A 16,057-nucleotide genomic window follows, 5' to 3' on the forward strand; every position below is an offset into this window, starting at 1 on the left:
TGGCCTCTGTTAATGCAGGTGGTCCCTGGACCTGTAGTTGTGGTCTCACCCAGTTTCCCATCGTCAAACTCCACAGCGCTTTCCTTCTCGTCCTCACTCACTGCTAATTGACGCCCCTAACCCAAGACTCATTTGACTTCCCACCGTGAACGACCTTTAAATCTAACAAGGGAGCACTTCTGGAGTTAGGAAGCCTTCTTAGGAAAGTGTCCCCTGTAGTTCTTGGTGTCTCTACACCTTCACACACCTACACTTGTATATCTTACATTATCACATGTGGCGCTCATAACAGATTTCTGGGTTTCACATGTCCTACATAGGAATTGTTTTTTGCCACCTGCTGGCATAGAGCAATTTAGAGGATTCCTTCCAACTCCTGTCATTTTTTTGGTAGACTCATCCTGTCATAAATGACCTTATATAAAACCTTTGTATAATGAATTCCATATCTAGATGCTGTATAAGTACAGACTCAGTATGAGTTGGCAACTGAAATGGCAGCTTTGGGCTTTAGATTTATATATGCAGGGGTGGGCAAAAGTAGGCTTGCAGTTGTGAGTATGCAAGGCCGGCAATTTGAGCATTTGAGAGTTTGGGATTAAGTGCACGGTGCCATTGTGACATCTTTTGAGTTAATAAAGTTATTATAATAATCATAACCTGCATGTCTTTTTACATATGAACAAATGTAAACTGGGTGGCACGGTGGCGCAGTGGGTAGCATTGCTGCCTCGCAGTTAGGAGTGAAGGAAGAGTGAAAGAGGCATTTGGACAGGCCTGGACTTTGGGGGAGTTTAGGGGGTTTGTGTGCACAATTGTAAATAGTAGACTTGTAAATAAATGTGTGGTGGCGCTGAATACGATGTCTGCCTCTCTGTGTCCGGGCTACGTTCCACTATATATATATACATACAGTGGAACCGCGGTTTACGAGTAACTTAGTTTACGAGTGTTTTGCAAGACGAGCAAAGATTTTTAATAAATTTTGACTTGATAAACGAGCGATATCTTGCAATACGAGTAGTATGGATACACTTTGTCTGCTGAGCGTCATGTGATCACAACTGAGCTGAAGGTTCTTCTCTCTCTCTCCTTATCTCACTCGCTCGCCCAGCACGTCTCTCTCTCTCTCTCCTTATCTCACTCACTCGCCCAGCGCGTCTCTCTCTCTCCTTATCTCGCTCGCTCGCTTGCCCAGTAAGTCTCTCTCTCTCTCTCCTTATCTCGCTCGCCCAGCGCATCTCTCTCTCTCTCTCCTTATCTCGCTCGCTCAGCGCGTCTCTCTCTCTCTCTCTCTCTCTTTCTCTCTCTGGCAATCGTCTCCTATTCTCCGTCTGAGTCTGTGTGCCTCACTCATATAGTCAACATCCATACGAGTGTATACTGTTTACTACAGCATTGTGACTATGTGTGTGTGCGCTGTGAAATGCGAGTCCCCATCTTGCTCCCCAAAACACGAAACTGAGTCTCAGTACTTTCACACCAGCTTTATTCAACATTAAGGAATGTTGCTTGAAACAGCAACAGCGCTGTTATTTATTGTAGCGGGATCTTTATAATGTTCCTTGTATCACCCATTGACGACAGGTGCTTATAGCATGTCTGCGATCTTTTTGGATGCGCTTATACGGCGAACTGCTACAGTGCTGGGAGACTGCGATTGCTTTGGAACGCACTTCCGCGTGTTTTCCCATTGGTTGGAATCCCACATGAGTTTAGAAACTCACACCAGCCATGATTCTTTATAAAGGTAAAGTGCAGGTTAATTTGTATTATGTATTTTACTTTATATTTTGTATTAATCATTTTTATATGAATAGTTTTGGGTTGTGGAACGAATCATTTGAGTTTCCATTATTTCTTATGGGAAAATTCGCTTTGAAATACGAGTGCTTTGGATTGCGAGCACGTTTCCGGAACGAATTATGCTCGCAAACTGAGGTTTCACTGTATATATATATATATATATATATATATATATATATATATATATATATATATATATATATATATATATATATATATATATATATATGTGTGTACAGTACATACAGTCATATGAAAAAGTTTGGGAACCCCTCTCAGCCTGCATAATAATTTACTCTACTTTCAACAAAAAAAGATAACAGTGGTATGTCTTTCATTTCCTAGGAGCATCGGAGTACTGGGGTGTTTTCCGAACACAGATTTTTAGTGAAGCAGTATTTAGTTGTATGAAATTAAATCAAATGTGAAAAACTGGCTGTGCAAAAATGTGGTCCCCTTGTAATTCTGCTGATTTGAATGCATGTCACTGCTCAATACTGATTACTTGGTTGGATGAGCTCGTTAAGCCTTGAACTTCATAGACAGGAGTGTCCAATGAGAAAAGGTATTTAAGGTGGTCAATTGCAAGTTGTGCTTCCCTTTGACTCTCCTCTGAAGAGTTACAGACAGCATGGGATCCTCAAAGCAGCTCTCACAAGATCTGAAAACAAAGATTGTTGAGTCTCCTGGTTTAGAGGAAGGCTACAAAAAGCTATCTCAGAGGTTTAAACTGTCAGTTTCAACTGTAAGGAATGGAATCAGGAAATGGAAGGCCACAGGCACAGTTGCTGTTAAACCCAGCAGGTCTGGCAGGACAAGAAAAATACAGGAGCGGCATATGCACAGGATTGTGAGAATGGTTACAGACAACCCACAGATCACCTCCAAAGACCTGCAAGAGCATCTCGCTGCAGATGGTGTATCTGTAAATCGTTCTACAATTCAGGGCAATTTGCACAAAGAACGTCTGTATGGCAGGGTGATGAGAAAGAAGCCCTTTCTGCACTCACGTCACAAACAGAGTCGCTTGTTGTATGCCAATGCTCATTTAGACAAGCCAGATTCATTTTGGAACTAAGTGCTTTGGACTGATGAGACAAAAATTTAGTTACTTGGTCATAACAAAAAGCGCTTTGCATGGCAGAAGAAGAACACCGCATTTCAAGAAAAACACCTGCTACCTACTGTCAAATTTGGTGGAGGTTCCATCATGCTGTGGGGCTGTGTGGCTCGTTCAGGGACTGGGGCCCTTGTTAAAGTCGGGGGTCAGATGAATTCAACCCAATATCAGCAAATTCTTCAGGATAAAGTTCAAGCATCAGTCATAAAGTTGAAGTTACGCAGGGGTTGGATATTCCAACAAGACAATACGACGATGCGGGTTCTACACCCATCTGCTGTTTGGTAGCCCTTGAACCCTACACTGTCGGTAATGCTACTGATGAGCTAGACAGTGAGGCAATAACAATGGAGCAAGGGGATGGTATATAAAAGTGCAAAAGTGCTTATATTTAAAACAACAAAACAAAACAGTGTTCAAAGTTAAGTAAAGTGCAGTGATTCAAAAAGTTCAATAAATAAATAATCCAATAAAAGCAGACATGAATCATGGAGGTTAAAATCAATACAAAAAACAACGAGGTTAAAAACATGCTGGAAGCTGTCCTTTTACAAATCCGGTGCATCCTGCTTCTACTACTGGCGGCCCCCTACTTCTCCTGTCTGGACTTCTCAATAGGGGAGTCGCCCTACATGCAGCTGACCTTCCCAATGTCTATTTCTGCTGTCACGATTGCCTCACCGATCCTTGGCTCCAGTCAACTCCTTCGGACAGCGACTTGGGAATTCCCCTGCGACCAAGGCTGTCACGCTGGGGACACCACGTCCCAAGTCCCGACTACCGCTGCCTTCCGGAGAGCACCCACCTTCCGGTCACTCCCACCCTCCAAAGCAAACTCTGCGGAAGCGACCACAACTACTACTTCTCCTAGGTGTTGGCCAAACACCCAGGATGCCTGCTCAGCTGCCGCGAGCCTGCTCTTGCTCGCTCTCCTGCACTGGCTTGCTCGCTTGCTTGCTCCTGCTTCCTCCTGCAACCTCTGTTTCCTTCTTTTTTCTTGTTTGTTCTCTCCTCCTTCTAGCCGGCTCCCGCTTCTATATATGGAGGGCATAGCAGCTGCAGCACATTAGCGACCCCAGGAACACTCACCGATGTGGGCAGTCGCTCACCTGTGCACTTAGGTGAGAAATGCCCACACCGCAGATCACCCTGAGATCCGCTACAGCCACCACGCCCCCACCCTAAGCCGCGAGCGCGGTGATTACTCATTTAACTAAAACTGGCCTTTGCTGAGAGAGCTGCAGACCCGCTATACCACAGACAATGACCCAAAACACAGTTCGAAATCTACAAAGGTATTCATGCAGAGGGAGGAGAATATTCTGGAATGGCCATCACAGTCCCCTGACTTGAATATCATCGAAAATCTATGGGATGATTTGAAGCAGGCTGTCCATGCTTGGAAGCTATCACATTTAACTGACCTGAAGAGATTTTGTATGGAAGAATGGTCAAAAATACCTCCATCCAGAATCCAGACACTCATCGAAGGCTATAGGAGGCGTCTAGAGGCTGTTATATTTGTAAAACGGGGCTCAACTAAGTATTGATGTAATATCTCTGTTGGGGTGCCCAAATTTATGCACCTGTCTAATTTTATTATGATACATATTGCATATTTTCTGTTAATCCAATAAACTTAATGTCACTGCAGAAATCCTACTGTTTCCATAAGGCATGTCGTATATTAAAAGGAAGTTGCTACTTTGAAAGCTCAGCCAACGATAAACAAAAATCCAAAGAATTAAGTGGGGTTCCCAAAGTTTTTCATATGCCTGTATATATACATATATATATATATATATATATATATATATATATACATATATATATATATATATATTAGCTGTCCCCCATGGCTCTACCCACTTAGAAATTAAAGAAGGGCCCTGCACAGCTCCCCACTCCTCTCGGCCCACAGCCTCTTTCTCGGATTAGCGTGAATATAGTGTGCATAAAGTCACCTCTATGAAGACATGGAAGACCTTGAGTGCCCTGCACTGAGCCCCAACCCCAACCCTACTGAACAACTTTTGGGAGAAAATGGAATGCCAATTGTGAGCTAAGTGTTGTCGTCTAACATCAGTACCAGACCTCATAAATGTTCTTTTGGCTGAATGGGCACAAATTCCACCAAACAAACTCTAGGGCAGGGGTCTCCAACTCCAGTCCTGGAGAGCTATTGTGGCTGCGGGTTTTCATTGTAACCCTTTTCTTATTTAGTGACCCGATTTTGATGCTAATTAACTGTTTGCCTTAATTTTAATTAATGCAGACTCAGGCCCCTTAATTGTTTCTTTTATCCTTAATTAGCAACCAAGCAATATTAAGACACAAAATAAACTAACACGTAAATAACACCCTGCGTCCATCACACAATAACTGAAAATAAAGAAAGGTGAAGGCCTCAGTAATGTTGATCTGCTCAGGTCCACAAAACAAGAATTAAACAGTTTTAGAAATGTCTGCCACAGCAGAATGAGCGCCATGGAATTAAATAACGGGTTTAATTAGCAATGAGAATTGGCTTCAAGTTAAGAAACTGAATGAAGTGAATTTGGTTGGAGTTTGAGACCCTAACTTAGTTGGTCATCTGTTGACTCACTTCACATCAAATTTATGTTTAGGTGCCGTTTAAGGAATAAAGAATCAATTCAGAGGTCAGAGTCTCAAGAAAGGTCAATTAAAATAAGGGGAAATAGTTAATTAGCACTAAAAACTGGTTACTAATTAAGAAAAGAGTTAGAATGAAAACCTGCAGCCGCAGTAGCTCTCCAGGAATCGAGTTGGAGACGCCTGCTCTAGGGTGTTGTACCATGTTAGCCATTACGGATGTGGTGAGAAGTCAAGCAAAATGACCCCTTTTATTGGCTAACTAGAAAGATTACAATGTGCAAGCTTTCGAGGCAACTCAGGCCCCTTCTTCAGGCAAGATGTAATCACCTGAGTTGCCTCAAAAGCTTTCATTTTGCCAATAAACGGTGTCATTTTGCTTGACTTGTCACCGAACAAACTCCAAATTTCTGTGGAAAGCCTAAAGAAGAGTGAAGGATTCCTATTAATGTCCGTGGTTTTAGAAGGAGACGATGATCCGATGATGGCGTGATGGTCAGGAGTCCACAAACATTTAGCCATGTAGTGTATATACAGCATATACATTTGGTTTGGGGGTCTATATCTTAAGAGACACTCTAGAAGAAGCTTTACAGACTCAGCAAAGAGATGACAAATGAATTGAAAATGGAGAGCATAAGTGCGTAATCCTTTGCTACACCTACAATAAAATAGCCCTGTTTGTTTGCATTACTTTCTCCATTATGTCGATCCCACCATCTTTATTACCCTAGTAAACCCCTAGTAATTGCTTCTGACAAATCACTGAACCATGGAGGACAAAGTTCAACCTGACTCTTTTCTGCCTGGTCAAGCTGAACAGCTGTGTGCTAATGTTCATTAAAGCATGATGCTGCCGGCCTGTTCTTCTTCTCATTTCAGTAAATCTTAAAGTCTCATTCCATAAAATAAAATAACTTGATTGATTTACCTTGGGGTTTAGACTTGTTAGTTCACAGATGCCTCCATGCAGATTTACCATCTTCATGATAGATTTACCAGCTTGTACTCTGATCCTGCCAGATGCCCACAGCTTCACCAGCCTGGAGTCTGCTCTTGTCAAATTCTAGAAACCATTGGTCTATCAGATCCATTTTTATACTTTAGTTCTTGATACCTTATGGTTTGTATATTTAACGCTTTATAATAAGATCACATATATTTCAAATTACAACCAGAAGTCTGATCAAGTTAGAATCTCAGGATCTGCGATCATGTTAGATCTGTCATCTATAGCAGTAGCCTGCTTATGTCACACGCGAGTAGCTTGCAATTGTCCTTAAATTTCATTATTTTAGAAATGTCTGATTCTGCCTGACTTCAGAGGCCTGCAGCTTTACACCCTTACCATCTGAAGGTGTCATCTTCAATAGTGCTGTCACTAGGGATGGTGTCACCCAGTGAGATTAAAACCCCCACAGGCCTTAATCATACTTTAAGCATTGCAGCGTGCGGACGCCTAGCCATTTAATGCAATGTGGGATTTCCCACTGTTAATGGCGTGTAGACACTCAATCGTTTCACTAAACGAATTGGCGGGGTGATTTCAACCTAAACATACTCGACCATTTCATCTAGTGAGGTCCCCCCTTAGTGAACAAACATTTTATAGACAGCCATTTGAGTGTCAACCCCCTTGATGGTGTCACCCGGTTCGGTCCGCACCCACATCCCCAATCACACCACTGGTCTTCAGTGTTACTAATAAAATGTCTTGCGATATTTCACAAGCTTGAAGTCATTATATCTTTAGCATGTAACCGAACAAAGCATCATACACAGGCACCTGTAATTCTTTGAAACCCACCCGATTATAACTAATCCTCATACCATGGTAAGTGTGTGAAACTGCCAGAGCTAAAAAGCATAAAACTGTTTAATTGCACAGCATCACCCTGCCTTGTCTCGAAATTTTAACATGTCGGAATCCACACTGGGTGCTGATCGTACAAGATGTTGTCAGCCTGCCCAACAGCCTGATCCTGCCAGACTTTACAAATCCTCCTTTATCCTTTGCACTTTGACACTCCGGCTTTATTATTAATCTGATTTGTCCAAGTGCCAAAACTCTGCAGCTTTGGATAGCAACTCTGTCTCATTTCATCACCTTAGATTCTGCATTCCAATCCAGTTTTACCATCGATCTAATCCCATTAATGCCTGCCTTCACCAATCTGACATAACCATTATGATCATTGTATTGTCCTGCTCAGCTCTTCAAATTCCTATGCCACACAGCTTCAGTATTCTCTTTGCCTTACTTTGGTCAGCCACCACCTTTACCAACATGCGATGTCGCCACCATACTTAGTAATAATGCCTTTCTGTGACTCATCGCAAATCCTAAACTAGCTGATCTTGCCATACAGGGTCTTACAAAAGTATTCATCCCCTTCTGTGTTTGTACTGTTTTGTCGCAATACAATCTAGGATTAAAATGGATTTTCATTTGGATTTATATACTCAGCACAAAATGAAACGTCCTCTGACTTTCAACTGTTTTTACTTTCAGTAAACTTATTGTGTAAATATTTGTATGAACACTAAAAGAGTCAACACCATAAGACATAAACTAAAAATGTTTCACAATGTGTCCCTGAATGAAGGGAGGCTCAAAAGTACCAGTCAGTCTCTGGTGTGGCCACCAGCTGCTTGAAGTACTGCAGTGCATCTCCTCCTCATGGACTGGACCAGATTTGTCAGTTCTTGCTGTGAGATGTTACCCCACTCTTCCACCAAGGCACCTGGAAGTTTCTGGACATTTCTGGGGGAAATGGCCCTAGCCATCGATCCAAATTGATCCCGCTCCAGGGTACAGGCCTCGGTGTAACGCTCATTCCTTCGACGATAAACACGAATCCGTCCATCACCCTGGTGAGACAAAACCGTGACTCATCAGTGAAGAGCACTTTTTGCCACTCCTGTCTGGTCCAGCGAAGGTGGGTTTGTGCCCATAGGCGGCGTTGTTGCTGATGATGTCTGGTAAGGACCTGCCTTACAACAGGCCTACAAGCCCTCAGTCCAGCCTCTCTCAGCCTATTGCGGACAGTCTGAGCACTGATGGAGGGATTGTGTGTTCCTGGTTTGACTCGGGCAGTTGTTGTGGCCATCCTGTACCTGTCACGCAGGTGTGATATTCGGATGTACCGATCCTGTGCAGGTGTTGTTACACGTGGTCTTCCACTGCGAGGATGATCAGCTGTCCTTCCTGTCTCCCTGTAGCGCTGTCTTAGGCGTCTCACAGTGCGGACATGGCAATTTATTGCCCTAACCACATCAGCAGTCCTCATGCCTCCCTGCAGCATGCCTAATGCACGTTCACGCAGATGAGCAGGGACCCTGGGCATCTTTCTTTGGGTGTTTTTCACAGTCGGTTGACAAGTCTCTTTAGTGTCCTGCGTTTTAGAACTGTGACCTTAAATGCCTACTTTCTGTAAGCTGTTAAGGTCTTAACGACCATTCCACAGGTGCATGGTAATTAATTGATTATGGTTAATTGAACATGCATGGAAAACATTGTTTAAACCCTTTACAATGAAGATCTGTAAAGTAATTTGGATTTTTAAAACATTATTGTTGAAATACACAGTCCTGAAAAGGGACGTTTCTTTTTTGCTGAGTATATATATATATTTATATATATTTATATACATATATATATATATATATATATATGGTTGAATAGTTTTACTGTCAAATAATGCAAAGAGTATGCGACACGTGTTTCACCTTAATTCTGGGCTAATCAGGCGTACAACACTCACTGCACCCCCTCTCGGCGAATCGAACCTTGGACGTCAGCGCTAGAGGCGTTGCGCCACGGTGTGTGGTTCGTTTATTTGACAGTATGTAGATCGGGGTAGTAGTCTGAATCACAATCTGATTGTATGGGTGGTTACTTACCAGGTAACACTTGTGGTTGGTCTACGAGCCTGTAAGCATCCGCCACGGTGCCCTCTTTCAGTTGCGAGAAGTTAGGGTGAAACACGTGTCGCTTACTCTTTGCATTATTTGACAGTAAACTATTCAACCATTCTATGATCTGCTTCTCGCAACTGAAAGAGGGCACCATGGCGGATGTTTGCAGGCTCACAGACCAACCACCTGGTAGGTAACCACCCATACAATCAGATTGTATTCTAAGCTAATAGAGTCATTCACTAGGAGCTGGAATTGCAGGAAAAGGGGGCTCTACAAAATATCGACTCCTTGTAAATATCTACACACACTCATTTTTTTTTTTGTATTATTTTTTGTGCCACAATAAAAATATTTGCCACCGTCAAAGTGGTGGGCATGTTGTTTAAATCAAATGATGCCAACTCTCCACACCAAAATCCATTGTAATTCCAGGTTGTGATGCGACAAAACGGGACACAAGGCACTCCTAACTCAGCAAAGAGGCTGGAAGTTCCACAGCATGCTGAACAATCTTAATATCGTGCCAAACCTGACTCACTCTGTAGCAGTTAATTAAAGGGAAGATGTTTTTCTAAGGGAGGTCTTTTAATCCACTGGACTCATTTTGTGAAAAATATAAACCCCATTCGTAACCATCTACTGCTAAACTGTTGACCTTGAAATGAGATATCATTGCACAATACTTGTAAAACAGCCAAATATAATTATAGATAAATACATGCAACGTAGAAGAATAAAAGAGAGGAATGGGGGGATGGTAGGGGGGTGATTGGGTGAAAAAATGCAGCGGTTAACATCACCCAATAATAGATTAAACAAAGAAACAGAACTGCTGGGGGAAGGCTTCCAGCTGCACGAGCTCCGAAAAAAGGACAGCTTTATTTATTAATTTAGATATTTCCAGATTTCTATATATACCATTTGTTCTGTGGCTGGTGTCTTTGAGCCTGACAGCTTTAGATTATGCTGAAAATCAGCAGTGTTGCCATAGCGATTATTGATAAGGAAATACTGTTCGGCACTGTGGGAGTCTGGGTTAGAAACTTTAATACGGTAAATACAATTTTTAATACAGCACTCTAATTTCAGCTGTATTTACCCAGCGATACAAATATTAGGCATTTGCTATTTTGGCCCAAAGGATTTTTTTTCCTTATTTTACAAATAATTGCAAAATAGAAGTACAAGACCAACCCACCCACCCCGCATGCTTTTAACTAAGAAAACCACACAGCAGGCACTCATTTTTCTGACTTAAAAGAATTTGAATAACAAGAAATGAATTACTTTCATTTTCATTCATTTATGCTTTTCATATATCTACTTATTTTATTTGGGATGGAGGGTTGGTGAGGAGGCTCTGAGCCTATCCTGGCAGCATCTGGTACAAAGTAGAAGGAAACGCTCCATCACACCAGGCCAGTTTAGTGTTCCCAGTTATCTTTGGTCAAAGCTGGCATGTGAGGTCAGGCAAGGACATGTTCCCCCTAAGGTATTTTATTTTCATTCCACTTCAACAATTTGGACTAAATTGTTAAATCCATTACATAAAATCCCAATGAAAAACCCATTTTAATTCCAGATTGTAATGCAACAAAACAGGACAAAAACCAAGGGAGACGAATGCTTTCACAAGATAATGTATATACTAAAATTAAAAGTTGTGCACAATAATTTAATAATAAAAGTTTCAAATTTCACTTAGGAAGTGTTTTAGGAAACACAAAGGAGGCTCCTTTACACCAACAGCAATACGTCTACATAATGCCTCAATGGGACTGGGACTGCCGAGTCAGAAGTTTTCTTTCTTTTAAATTTTCTTACTTTTTAGTAATTCTGGTTTGTGTTCAGACCACAACGTGTGTGTGTGCTTGTGTGTATGTATATACTGTGTATATATATATATTGTAGAAAAGGCGCTATATAGGCGCCTGGCCCGACACCGAAAGACACGGAGGCACTTATAAAAAAGTACAATTACTTTTATTTTTTCTCACGTCTTCCCCGTGCCACACAGCCCAAACACAGTCCCAAAGCACAAAACTCACAGCAAACCACAATTCTCCACCTCGCTCCACCACTCCTCCCAGATAAGCTTCGTCTCCTTCTTCTTCCCAACTCTGGCTCACCGAGTGGTGGTGGCTGGGCCCTTTTATAGCCCACCCGGAAGCGTTCCAGGTGTTTAACCACCTGGTCCTAATTGCACTTCCGGGTGGGGCTGCAGGCTCGTCCAGCCGGGCTGTGAGAAGCAGGCAGCTTCCTCTAGCGGCCTCGCCGGGCCCCAAACAAGCTGTGGAGGACTCCATCTCCCATGGAGCCCTACGGGTGGTTGGGAAAACACTGTATATATATATATACAGTATATGTATATATACATACATACATATATATAAATATATATATATATATATATATATACATATATAAATTTACAGAGTGAGTCAAAATTATGTTAATATTTGAATGGCGGAAACAATTTATTTACAAAACGTACTACATATGTGCAACATAATTTACATCCGCAAACGTTTGACGAACTACAGTGAGTGAACAATACACTTCCGTCAAGCTTGCAACCGCTCTTCTTTGCTCTAGTGTTAATCTGTCTGTTAAGTGGTGTACGTCTATCTGCAGAAGAAAAATAATCCATTAGTGTTAACATAATTTTGATGTTAATATATATGTATATATATGGAAGAGAAGGTCTGTGATACGGTTTGCATACTTGCAGCTGGAGATCCACAAAGGGAGAAAATGAATCACATATCATAAAGTAGTTTTTATTCCTGAGCTTTCAACCCCTACAAGGGGTCTTCATCAGCGGATAATGCTTAGAATTACAAGAATCAAAGGCAATATATAGCAATAAGTTTGTGGGGGATGGGTAGGTCCGTGTGTGGGGGGTTATTGGGAGTAAAGTCTTGTTTATTAAGAACAACAACAGACACGGACATAAATCCAGCATATGCAAATTTAAGAAGAACTTATTCTTAATAAACAAGACTTTACTCCCAATAACCCCCCCACACACGGACCTAGCCACCCCCAACAAACTTATTGCTATATATTGCCTTTGATTCTTGTAATTCTAAGCATTATCCTCTGATGAAGACCCCTAGTAGGGTTGAAAGCTCAGGAATAAAAACTACTTTATGATACGAGGGGAGTCATTTTCTCCCTTTGTGGATCTCCAGCTGCAAGTATGCAAACCGTATCACAGACCTTCTCTTCCATAATTAAATATATATTAACATCAAAATTATGTTAACACTAATGGATTAATAATATATATATATATATATAGTGACACACACATGCACATGAGAGACAGCTAAAGGGCTTGACAATATATATATATATATATATTTATATATACTATTAATTAATAATTAATTAATATTATTATACTATATAATAATATATAATATTAATTGGAGTTTTTTTTTGTTTTTCTGTCCACCCTGGCCATCGGACCTTACTCTTATTCTATGTTAATTAATGTTGACTTATGTTTATTTTTTATTGTGTCTTCTATTTTTCTATTCATTTTGTAAAGCACTTTGAGCTACATTTTTTTGTATAAATATGTGCTATATAAATAAATGTTGATTGATTGATTGATTGATACATACATACATACATACATGATGGACGCTCAAAAAGTTTCCGCACTTTTTTAACACTATTTATACAGAATTTCGAAAACAAATTACACAGCTTTTCTACATAGTCACCTTTGTTTGCGGTGCAATTTTAATAACTAATTACTACTCCCCCCGCCTTCACCGATACATAGGGCTAAAAACATCTTAGTTTAATATTATTTTTATATATTGCCTTTAAAACAATTATAACGAATTGTACAAAATAAACAACTGATACAATCTAATATAAGCATGTTGTTACTGCATTGCATGTGCATGATAAATTAAAGAACCATGATTTACATACCAAGTTAGGTATCACTTTAGATTTTATAAATTGTGGAATAACAGTTACAATTGAATACGTATTAATAATAGCATTACACCATATTGCACAACAGATACAAGGTAATAACACCTAGTTACTCTGTAATTACACAGATATTTACACAGAAAGTACAGCATGTTTGGGACACCTAATCTAATGTGATACCCAGAGTTCTTGTTTGCCGATAACTCAGAAGTGAATACGAGTCGTGAATCAGACAGGAGTTACATTCGCTTGCACGTTAAACATCTACCTACAAAACAAAAGATGCTGACGACATCACACCTGCACTACAGCACTCCCTTTGCACTCCACTGAACTGATTCATTTACACTTGCAAAATGATTCTTCTGACTAACAGAAAAGAGTCGTTTCAAAAAAAAAGAAAAAACTAATCGTATGAATTTTGGATCAAGTCTGTTAACATTAAATGGGGGGCCTTATCTCTGGCAGTATTATTTAACACACCTGCCCTGTCTTTAGGATGTGAAAAGAGGCCTGCACAACAAATGGAAAAAAACCAAACACTTCAACCAGGTAAGAACATGCCAACCTCATCTAGAGAACCTCAAGGCTGGAAATTGAACCCAAGGTTAAGGACTCATGAGACAACAGTGCTTGGCACTTCTCTCTTACTTTTCACTTTTTTTACTTTCTCGTATATGAAATATAGGGAAAGTATTGAAATTGTCCAATAATATGATTTCAAGATTTTGATGAATCTCGATGTTTTAGACCTCCCTGAGTCAGAAAATACCTTTTTTGGAATTATGTATGTGTGTCTGCCTCTATGTGTATAAACACTATAACTTGAGTACGCTTTCAGTTAGGTCAACCAAATTTTTCATACAAGTATGAGGTACAAAATATAGATTTCTATCAACTTTTGGGCTTTTTCCGTTAACAGGAACTGGTACTTTACCTCTTATTCATGCAGCTGCAGTGTCCGATTTATTCAACTTTACTTCTACAATAATTGTTCAAAATATTATTAATTTGATTTGATTTGTTGTTGATGGTTCTTTAATGTACATAATATAAAAATATAATCATTGTCTTGTGGTTTACTTATCAAATATCCATCCCCATATCTGAGTATACGAGAAAGTCAAAGGGAGACCACTCACGATTTTTATTTTCTATGGTCTTCAGTAAGACATTAATATGGAGGTTAAAAGTCAGACATTATGCAGGAACCACAGAAGTAGCAAAAGTTAATTTGAGTAAAAGGTCAAAAATGGAAACACAGTTATCAGCTGAGAGGTAACTAGCCATGTCTTGACATACCATAATGTTTAATTTCTTTTAAACTCTTAAATCTATGTATTTTTTTTATCTTTTTCTGAGAGATGAATTGAAAAGTTCAAAATATTCTTCAGTGCAATAATTTAGATCAGTTTGGTGAAGCGTTCCCCCAAATGTCTCACATAAAGACGATATTTATTTACTAACCTGTGCCGGGGAGTACTGGCGCCGGGGGTCCGTATCGTGTTCACTAGAGCTGGAGCCTCTGCCGCCTTGTTTTGATGAACTTGGTCCTCCGCCTGTGTCTGTCGCTCCACCACCACCACTGGCACCACCCAAACAGCACAGTCCTCCTTGGGCGAGCTCCAGCTCGATCTCGGCATCCAGCTCGGCATCCTCCTGGGCCTCCTTGTTTGAGTCGTCCAGGTGCTTCATCAGGACAGCCACCACCACATTGATGAGCACAAACTGAGCGGTGAGGACAAAGCTCACAAAGTAAAGAGGCGAGATGAACTGCAGATTACTCAGGCAGCTTCGTTCATCGCTAGTGCAGTCACGAAGGGTGTCCTGGAAGGTGAGGTAGACAAAGGAGGACGGTCAGAGTTAACCTAAACATAAAAAGTCACTGTTCTCACTCCAGCTCTTCACTAGTGCTGACTCAATGGTGTGGAATGATCCAAGTGTGTAACATAACAACAACAGGGATTACTTGTGCCACCTGGGTAATGATCTGGGTGTGTAAAATTATGCACAATTATATACTCACTAAGCAAATAATTAGATATACCTGCATATCCATACAATTATCTAATCAGCCAATCATGGAGCAGCAGTGCTATGCATAAAAACATGCAGATACTGGTCAGGAGCTTCAGTTACATTATTTTAGCCGACATCTTTATGCAAAGTGACTTCCATCATTTGAGATATAATTGGCTACTCTTCTTTTTCCAGTTGAAAACACAGGGTCAGGGGCAGGATTTGAACCCCCATCCTCAGGGTTGGTGGTCCAAAGAGTTAACCACTACACCACACTGCCTGCCTATAGAAAACACTGAAAAAATGTGATCTTAGTGATTTTGGCCATGGCTGGAGTGTTGGTGCCAAACTGATTGGTTTAACTATTTCTGTAACTTCAGATCTCTTGTGGTTCTTCATGCACAATAGTCTCATGGTCACAATTTACCCATTCTCTAATGGCATCTTTGGGCATGGTAATGCACCATGTCACAAAGGAAGTCATCTCAAACTGGTTTCATGAACACTATGGTGTGGTACTTTTTATTCCTGGAGTACCTGACTTCTCTAGCAAACGACTTTGAATTTCATTGATGAAGGATAGAGGATAGACTTTAAGTTAAGCACTTGGTGCAATCTCAT

General features: G+C 40.7%; 1 protein-coding gene across 2 annotated transcripts in view; it reads right to left on the reverse strand.

Moving 5' to 3' along the window:
* LOC120536964 (voltage-dependent T-type calcium channel subunit alpha-1I-like) overlaps positions 1–16,057 on the reverse strand; it is an 808,892-nt gene that overhangs the window by 45,896 nt on the left and 746,939 nt on the right. For both annotated transcript variants that reach the window (XM_039765546.1, XM_039765545.1), the window contains exon 32: positions 14,885–15,244. In XM_039765546.1, coding sequence (XP_039621480.1) covers positions 14,885–15,244 — 360 coding nt within the window. The remainder of the gene's footprint in view (positions 1–14,884; positions 15,245–16,057) is intronic.

The sequence above is a fragment of the Polypterus senegalus genome, chromosome 10 (genome assembly GCF_016835505.1).
Source record: "Polypterus senegalus isolate Bchr_013 chromosome 10, ASM1683550v1, whole genome shotgun sequence".
Taxonomy (NCBI): domain Eukaryota; kingdom Metazoa; phylum Chordata; class Cladistia; order Polypteriformes; family Polypteridae; genus Polypterus; species Polypterus senegalus.